At 35.8% G+C, this 9,206-nt stretch overlaps 1 protein-coding gene across 3 annotated transcripts; it reads right to left on the bottom strand.

Moving 5' to 3' along the window:
• Positions 1 to 759: 759 nt before the first annotated feature.
• Positions 760 to 8,754, bottom strand: LOC103511523. 3 transcript variants are annotated; one of them, XM_026825260.1, is made up of 2 exons: positions 7,439 to 7,918; positions 760 to 1,445 (listed from the first exon to the last, which is right to left on the bottom strand). In XM_026825260.1, the coding sequence occupies exons 1-2, from the start codon at positions 7,572 to 7,574 to the stop codon at positions 1,120 to 1,122; spliced, it is 462 nt and encodes a 153-aa protein (XP_026681061.1). In that variant the 5' UTR covers positions 7,575 to 7,918; the 3' UTR covers positions 760 to 1,119. The 3 variants fall into 3 exon arrangements, 1 of the variants encoding a protein (XP_026681061.1); XR_003392161.1 differs by lacking the exon at positions 7,439 to 7,918 and adding an exon at positions 8,198 to 8,754 and having other exon boundaries at positions 1,212 to 1,445; XR_003392160.1 differs by lacking the exon at positions 7,439 to 7,918 and adding an exon at positions 1,865 to 2,341 and having other exon boundaries at positions 1,212 to 1,445.
• Positions 8,755 to 9,206: the final 452 nt, after the last annotated feature.

The following is a 9,206-nucleotide window of genomic DNA, read 5'->3' as shown; positions in this document are numbered from 1 at the left end:
AGAATTCCAATCAGCTTCCCAAAACAATATTGACTTTGTTACAATATCATCAGCAAGACTATTAGGGACGGATTGAACATTTTTAAATAGGGGGGAAATTACGGCTCGAAATGACGTGGCTCTATAAATTTAGACAGGAATAGGAATTCTACATATTTGGATAGACAAAAATTGGAAGACGTTACGCCAATAGTGGCTAGACACATGCTGATAGACGAGGTGCGTGGAATATCAAAGTGCATCAAGATCAAAGAAGTGAGAGATATGATTCCGGTGAGGCTGATATAGCTAGAGCTAGCAATAGTAATAATACTAGTGACGTTCATGTCTATCAAGCACAGGTCACGTCACTACTTGGTATTACCGGTTTCATAGTAAAGGAACCACGGCGGACTACTTTCGTCATTGAACTTCCATGTGACTAAATGCACGTATAAGTGACGTCATGATAGTTCCGAAATCAGCGGCAGTATAGATATCGAGTACCACGGCGGACTACTTTCGTCATTGAACTTCCATGTGACTAAATGCACGTATAAGTGACGTCATGATAGTTCCGAAATCAGCGTCAGTAGATATCGAGAGTACCTATTTGATAGTAGCCGTGGTGTCCTTATACAATATTTATGAATGAGCTAGAGAGGTATTCCCCCGTATGAGATTGAGTAATCACTTTACATGATAACATGGACCACATTGACTGAATTGGATTGACAGTTATTCCAGCTAACAAGCGTGCTGAGATTGCATGTGCTCTGAGTAAGCCACTTTGTTTCGGACTTTTCCATAAAACTTCTCCGAGGTTGAACGCATGCGTCAGAAAGTTAATAACTTCAATTTACTTGCGGAATATTCCAACTCATCTGATAAAGAACTACGAGTAGTACTAGTACATGAGTCTCGAATCTTTCCATTGTTGAAATCTTCCGTTCTTTCATGTTCCTATTAAGTGTTACTAGTTTCTACGAATGACTTTAACATTACCAATGCAATCAGCAGGGAAATTCCATGTGAATACTCTCTTGTTCCTCTTATTGTACATTGAATACCTCAACAAACTTCTTGTTGAAAATCATGCATATTTGATGGAAATGGACAGACATTAGAAAATATTTATGTTTAATAAATAGAGATATGGAATGAAATATTACTTACATATTCATTTTTGAAAATCTCTGCAGATTTGATGGCGATGTTCCCACTGTTAACAATTTTGTTGATGCTATCCCTCGCTTCACTACTGCTGATGGAGGTTGCTTGCTTTGATGAAGACCCTGAAGAGTTTTCCGAACTCTCTGAACTTTCTCCTTCGAAAGTGACCATTGGAGCTTTCCCACAAGGACATTGGATCCAGTCTATATCTAATTTGGTCTCCATGACAGGCGCTGACTTGACGCTAGGAAACGTTATAGTCGAAGAGAACAATATCACAAGCTTTGAAAATCCTGGAACAAAACAAGAAAACACCTAGTGTTACTAGTTGTGTCTGTAATAGCTGCGTTACCTCACCCAACACTTCTAAACTGAGTAACTGAGAAAATTCTAAATCCATGTGACATAAACTAAGCATGAAATAAAATAATGATAAAAAGTAATTAATAATGAAACGTATTACTTGGATTCACAGAAATAAGTGTTCAGAAATATGTATTACGCATCAGTTTTTCCCTCCAAAATATCTGTACCCAACTTTCCTTTGCAGTTTGTTCATTATTTAAGTTACAAGAACATTACCAACCTGTTATTTCCTGAGATGGCTTATTGATTTCAACTGTTTGTATTACGCATCAGTTTTTCCCTCCAAAATATCTGTACCCAACTTTCCTTTGCAGTTTGTTCATTATTTAAGTTACAAGAACATTACCTGTTATTTCCTGAGATGGCTTATTGATTTCAACTGTTCTTCAACGAATTTAGATGTATTAGTGTCCACTTTTTCCCTTGAATTTCTTGAAAACGGACAAAACTGAGACACCTTTCGTGTTTGATAACAAAAACTCGACTGAATTGAACGAATCAACTATTTCATGTTTCTCTCATTTAGAGTTATACAATCTATTTATAGACTGTAGGCTTGAGGTTATACATATGTTCTGTTCTTATACATTAATTATAGGTCTTATGTAACTATATCTACAGCTATGGCCTACGTTCAACTGTTTCTACCTTCTGTGGGCAGTTGGGAAGAAGAAGCGGAGGAAAGATCGATAGAGGAAGCACACTATATGCGATGACTATTTGTATATGTAAATGATATACTGGCAGTAGTACCTACATAGTAAGTATCTACGAAAAGAAACTACAAGCACAACGCTTTTCACAGATTTCTTTCGCTGCATAAATAGGTAAGTAATCATTACTCATAATCCTACTACATAAGGTATTAACTTCAGCAACAAAAATAAATCTATACTCTTCATACAGCTCTGAATGAAATTTTTACTTTAGATGATTTCAGCAAATAACGGTATTAACTTCAGCAACAAAAATAAATCTATACTCTTCATACAGCTCTGAATGAAATTTTTACTTTAGATGATTTCAGCAAATAACTCAAAGAATAAAGAAGAGTGTTAACTGACCAATGCTTATAAGATATAAGAAGAGTTCTCTACATACAACAAGCTTAGAAGATAAATTATTATAAATGATGAAATAGAGACCCCAGACAAATTGTTAAGAAAACAATCAACAATATATAACTTAAAGCTTGAAGACCAAAGAACTGGTGAACAATAATTATCACAACAAAACAATATCAAGGTAAGAAAACATGTGTACGGACACAAAATAAATACAAAAAATAATAAAAGAAAGAAAAAAAACCTCTTGTATAAAAAAGCACAAAGTTTTGTCTCTTCAGTTTACAAGTAAGAAAATAAATACTTTTGACAGAAGAAATCAAAGAGGTATACGAGCACTTATGCAGAGACCTGCTCTTGGTGAAGAAAAGTAACTATGAATCAAGATTTAAAAGATAAATGAGGAAAAAATTAAATACAAGTAAGAAAATAAATACTTTTGACAGAAGAAATCAAAGAGGTATACGAGCACTTATGCAGAGACCTGCTCTTGGTGAAGAAAAGAGAATCAAGATTTAAAAGATAAATGAGGAAAAAATTAAAATAAAAAAACAAGTACAGATTATCATCAAGAAAATGCTCGGGTAGAAGTACTGAACCAATGAAAAGTGAAAAAAATTTGCTCCTTTTAGTTCACTTTTATGTATCGTTTTCAGCATTATTTTTATTATTTTTGCAATATTTCCTGTTGGTTATAGGAGTTTTTTTAAAGAAGTTATAAATAATAATTTAACAGTTAAGAGTGAAATACTTTTATTTGTTCTGTGAGGGGATTATACTGCCGAAATTTATTCCAATTTCGATTTTTTTTCTTTCTTTTTTCAAATGTACGTAACTAACGTATACCAATAATACCAATGGAAGTTCTTCCTTATACCATCTTCAGATACAGACTAAAATATTCTGGTTGTAAAAGAGTTCATGAGTAGCAAGATAGAGATACCTACAGTCATGGAGGATACCAAACCGTCTCTTGGAAAAACAGATTTGGTGTCTCCAACCGTTAAAATTCTATAACCACTGTAATGATAGCATACCTACAGTCATGGAGGATACCAAACCGTCTCTTGGAAAAACAGATTTGGTGTCTCCAACCGTAAAAATTCTATAACCACTGTAATGACAGCACCATATGAAACCCCGGTTATGCCTTTATAGGTACCTACCTGCCTACTTTCTTCAGTCCAAAATCTTCACTGGTTCTCCAGCACAATGACCTTGTTTCATCAATTTCCTAACGTTCGTCATCAAAATTATCTCCACTTGGATTTCGCTCCAGCTTTCATTTACTTTTTTCCCATTTCCACTTGGCCGGACAATATTTTGTTCAAATTAGGGATGTCCCTGTTGTGTTCTTCCCCGAACGTTTCTATTCAAAGTCTTGTGCGAGTAGGATGCTTTCTGTTTCGTCAAGAAGATTACTACACAACTTCCTTTCGCATCAGCTGAGTGCGGAGACAATATTGTTTTCAGGGGCTGGTGTTCAAATTTTTTATTTGGAATTTTTTTTTTTTTTTTTTTTTTTTGAAGTGGTTTTATAGAGGGAACTGTAACTGCTCAGGTCTTATCGTCACCAAATCAAAGAGAAAAGGAAGATAAGATAGGAGAAACCCAGCCGTTTCGAGAACGAACCTCATCCGTTAAGAATAAAATCCGCTCGGGGCGGAACAGAACCCACGACCTAGCGCTTACAAGGCAGACGCGCCACCAACCAAGCTAACCCTAACTAGGTTTTCCTTCCATACCTGTTATGTCAAAAGATGTTTCATCTAAACATGACCTAATGAGTCGAAGTGTGAATCAAAAATAGCTTTTGAAAGAAAAAAAAAGTAAAAAACAGAGATAATCGGGGATTTGTAGACCGAATGAATCAAAATGTGATATCATCCCGGGGTCAAGTACCACATAAAAGCATAAAAGTCATTCAGCCAGAGATAATCGGGGATTTGTAAACAAGTCAGTGACGTGTTGCCTTTGAATCAAGATGAGTCGAACCTATTGGCATTCCATTTTCACATAGGTAGATCACATCAAGGGATTACCTTAAGAGCGTATTACCACTTGTGAGCATCATTAGATTTTTTTCGAGTGACTTTTGTACCTACTCACAGTGTTCACATGACTAAGGAATGAAATGTGTTCGGTCAGCATTTTCTATGGTCAGTTTTTAGTGACAAACACATTTTGATGTCTTTAGACTCTAGAGCCTAAATTTTGTCACATTGGCATATTGTCACTCTTATGCTATGACCAAGAATCTTTTATTGGGACGAAAGTTGGTGTAGTTATGCCTGCATGGTAGGGGACTTTGTACCTTTAGTTACATATCCTCAGGGGTATCAAAAATCGAATGGGTGATTATGACAATTCCAAGACAATCACGCCAGTTTTCGCGAAAATGTGAAAATATGGACGGTTCAGTCGACATCAATCGGCGGTGTCGACTATGTGTGGACAGTTGGACACAGCTTTTGAGATTACTGTGTTCGATTCTATATCGAAAAAAGTCCATCTCTTTAGATGGAATTAACCGACTCTTCAATAACACCATCCTTGGTACACTTTAATTTTAATACCATCCTTGATCCTCATGGGGGTGTAAGGTAGATATTATTTTTAAATTTTGATCGAACTCCCCTTAACGGGTTACTTTTAGTGTTCTCTTGTTGAGTTCCCAGCACGAGCTGTGGGTATATCTATTGACATGGAGACATGAACCTTTGAATTTAGCAGCTGCTTTATTGAGAACGATATAAAGAAGGTAAAACGTGCACTTCATTAAATTTTCATTGACTTGCAAAGATTTCCTAAATCCGAAATCCTTTTAAAAGCATTTACGTTATATCTGAAATCAAGTAACATGTGGACTATTTTCGTATGATTTTGATCTTTTAGACTGGCAGGCAAGGTGGTAGAGTTTAGTTTCAGGATAGTGGTTCGCTCCCACGCTCGTCTTCTACTCGGTATCTACAGTACCAAGGGCTCGTGTATAAAAATAACTTTTTCCTTTCTTCTCCCCCAGCTCTTTTGGTTAACCCTTGGTTGACGATCGTTCGAGCTCGTACACCAATCTATTTACTCAGGTCGGGGACAATAGGTTCTTGTTGTGTTTGTTTTATCCTTTAGAGTTTGCTCGGAACCCTTCACAGTCAATACAGTGGGACGCGAATCCGCGAACATAATTGCCAAATCCGCGAACATAATCGCAAAATCCGCGAACAAAATCTTCGCCTGTGACTTGGTTTTGGTGACTCACTGCTCGATCTTCTCCCAAGGCGCTTTCTACTTATCAAGTATCATCTCATATCACAGGTCGTGTGCAAAATCTATTAGCGTACCTACAATTTCATTTCTATAGATATTATAGATGTTCACCGATCTGTTCTGACATGATGACTGTAGCTATCAGCAAGACTCAGGTATTTTCCTAACCTTCGCCTGTGACTTGGTTTTGGTGACTCACAGCTCGATCTTCTCCCAAGGCGCTTTCTACTTATCAAGTATCATCTCATATCACAGGTCGTGTGCAAAATCTATTAGTGTACCTACAATTTTATTTCTATAGATATTATAGATGTTCACATAGGAAGGTTTAATGTTTTGCCTAATTGTTTAGGAGTTTGCCCGGAGGCTGAGTGTTGATGTGTTTTGACAGTTGACATTGTATCATACGATCTGTTCTGACATGATGACTGTAGCTATCAGCAAGACTCAGGTATTTTCCTAACCTTCGCCTGTGACTTGGTTTTGGTGACTCACTGCTCGATCTTCTCCCAAGGCGCTTTCTACTTATCAAGTATCATCTCATATCACAGGTTGTGTGCAAAATCTATTAGTGTACCTACAATTTTATTTCTATAGATATTATAGATGTTCACAGGAAGGTTTAATGTTTTGCCTAATTGTTTAAGGGTTTGCCCGGAGGCTGAGTGTTGATGTGTTTTGACAGTTGACATTGTATCATGCCTGTGAGGTAGTGTACTAATTGCATGTCCGATTTGTGTTTGATTGCCTAATTACCTATTGAGATGGCCTGTTTTATTGTCCACATGGATCCAAACTTCTGTTCAAGTTACCAAAAGTAATCTCATTGATTTTATTGAAGTTTCCCAATATTAATGGCGTAAAACTTTTGGGACAAGTTCAAAAATGGGACATTTATGAATTCGAATGACTTTAGACTCTTGGGAAGCATATTATGAGCTTTTTGTCTGCAAACCCAGTTACCAAGTGTATTAAGCATTTATGAATTCGAATGACTTTAGACTCTTGGGAAGCATATTATGAGCTTTTTGTCTGCAAACCCAGTTACCAAGTGTATTAAGTAAAATGGGACATTTATGAATTCGAATGACTTTAGACTCTTGGGAAGCATATTATGAGCTTTTTGTCTGCAAACCCAGTTACCAAGTGTAAGTATGTTCTAGGCAAAAAGATAACAAAAATTTCCATCATGGATACTGATTCAAAATATCATGGAGGAAAAACTGTTTGGTTTTATGAATTGTACAGGTAATCACATTATGTATTTATATTACTAGGTATATTTGAGCCGAAGAGAAATTTCTCTAGTCAAGTCTGAACACGGGAAAAGGCAAAAGTCTAAAGTTTTCCTCTTTCCATCATGGATACTGATTCAAAATATCATGGAGGAAAAACTGTTTGGTTTTATGAATTGTACAGGTAATCACATTATGTATTTATGTTACCAGGTATATTTGAGCCGAAGAGAAATTTCTCTAGTCAAGTCTGAACACGGGAAAAGGCAAAAGTCTAAACTTTTCCTCAAATGTTGTATCCTTTCAACTAAAACCGTAATAGGTAGAGTGTAGGAATAAAATGACAAGGGTACTTACTCCATATTTGTTTGAGAAAACTCAGCCAAGTTTTCCCTTTCGCCCGCTTCCCAGGTAAACACCTGTGATCCACGATCTCCAATCCGTACTGAGGCGCACAGTTTTCACAAGACTCGCAAAAGTTTACACTTTCCATTTTGTTATGAGATTAATTAATTTAGTTAACAGACAAACGAAAGAGATTTGATCTTAGGTTAAGTTTTCTATTCAAAACACTAGTAAAGTTGTCACGAAAAAATTGATAGAGAAGAAAAATGAAAATTAAGAAAATTGAGTAATCTGAAGATTGATGAAGAAAATTAAAAAGTGTCAAATATCGACAAAATAAATAATTAAATAAATAAAAACACACTTTTCGAATCGGTTCAAATATTAAAATGACCGGTAGTTTCGCACAAATAATCACTTCTAGTCAAAGAGGTAAGCCGGGTTAATTACTCTGCTTCTGGTATACAAGTGATCAATATTGGTTAATTGAACACACTGACTGGTCAATCTCAGTAAGGAGCGATATTATAATCTTTCATGTTTTTTACACCAAATGTATGTTGTGTAGACATATACAATTACGATTATGTATTGTGAAATGCATCTAGAAATGACAAACGGAAGGTTTCTTGCATAAGAAGAAAAGCTAGACACACAGACGACTAAACCATGGAAATGTAAAATTTGAAAGCAAGGTATTCATAACACTAAAACTAGACATGAGGATGCCAGTGAAAAGTAAAACAGACAGTACAAAAAATAGATACTCACCCCTTAAATTTGGTTATTAAAGTATGTAAAAAAATATTAGAAATTATTAACAAAATACAATGAAAATTTACCTACTGAAAAGTTAAAACAAAATATTCGATAAAGAAATCAACACTCCTGTGTGACAATTTGACTTTAACTGATTCTAAATATGAAATCGTTATCTCGTGTTGTTTCAGTGATAAATCTACCTCTATTGGTAACACATTAATGATAAGGCGAGACAAGTGACTTGCCATGACACTCTTTTAGGCTAATTAGGCATGGGTACCTTATGTAGCAATTATCAACAACGAGGAGGATATAAAAATAAACGACATGGAGAAGACAGAAGATAAAGAATGAAATTAAAAAACATTAAAACCAGAGAATACATTGTTGGTGATTAGTTGAAACATGATGGAACATCGGAAAGTGCACCTGATCATTTTATTGATGTTTTCATTACCAACCACGTAGCCGAGATCAATAAATCAATACACGATTCAACTTTACAGTGAAATGATTATGAAGTCTAATTCGGAACTTTGTAGGAGGCTTCAAATAGTAATGGCCGTTGTCAGAGTACTTCTACAAGATGGCATCTCTAAACGTAGCCGAGATCAATAAATCAATACACGATTCAACTTTACAGTGAAATGTTTATGAAGTCTAATTCGGAACTTTGTAGGAGGCTTCTAATAGTAATGGCCGTTGTCAGAGTACTTCTACAAGATGGCATCTCTACCAGTAATGCACTCTCTGTTCAACAACTCATAATGAGATTGCTAAGAGGTTGCAACAAGCATCAAGTTTTGTTATTTTGTTTTGGTGTGTGTGAACTTTTGGTTCAGACCATTGGAACCTATTGATTATAATAAAAAGCACGAGAACCATTCTAAAGATTAACCAAATAATATCTTGGTTGTATTGCCGAGTCGGGTCCTTCTAATCCTTATGGCTATGAAGTCTCGGGATTTTAGTACGTATATAAGTCGGGTCCTTCTAATCCTTATGGCTATGAAGTCTC

Source organism: Diaphorina citri, unplaced genomic scaffold (assembly GCF_000475195.1).
Source record: "Diaphorina citri unplaced genomic scaffold, Diaci psyllid genome assembly version 1.1 scaffold723, whole genome shotgun sequence".
Lineage (NCBI taxonomy): Eukaryota > Metazoa > Arthropoda > Insecta > Hemiptera > Psyllidae > Diaphorina > Diaphorina citri.
This window is presented reverse-complemented; position numbering and strand designations above follow the sequence as displayed.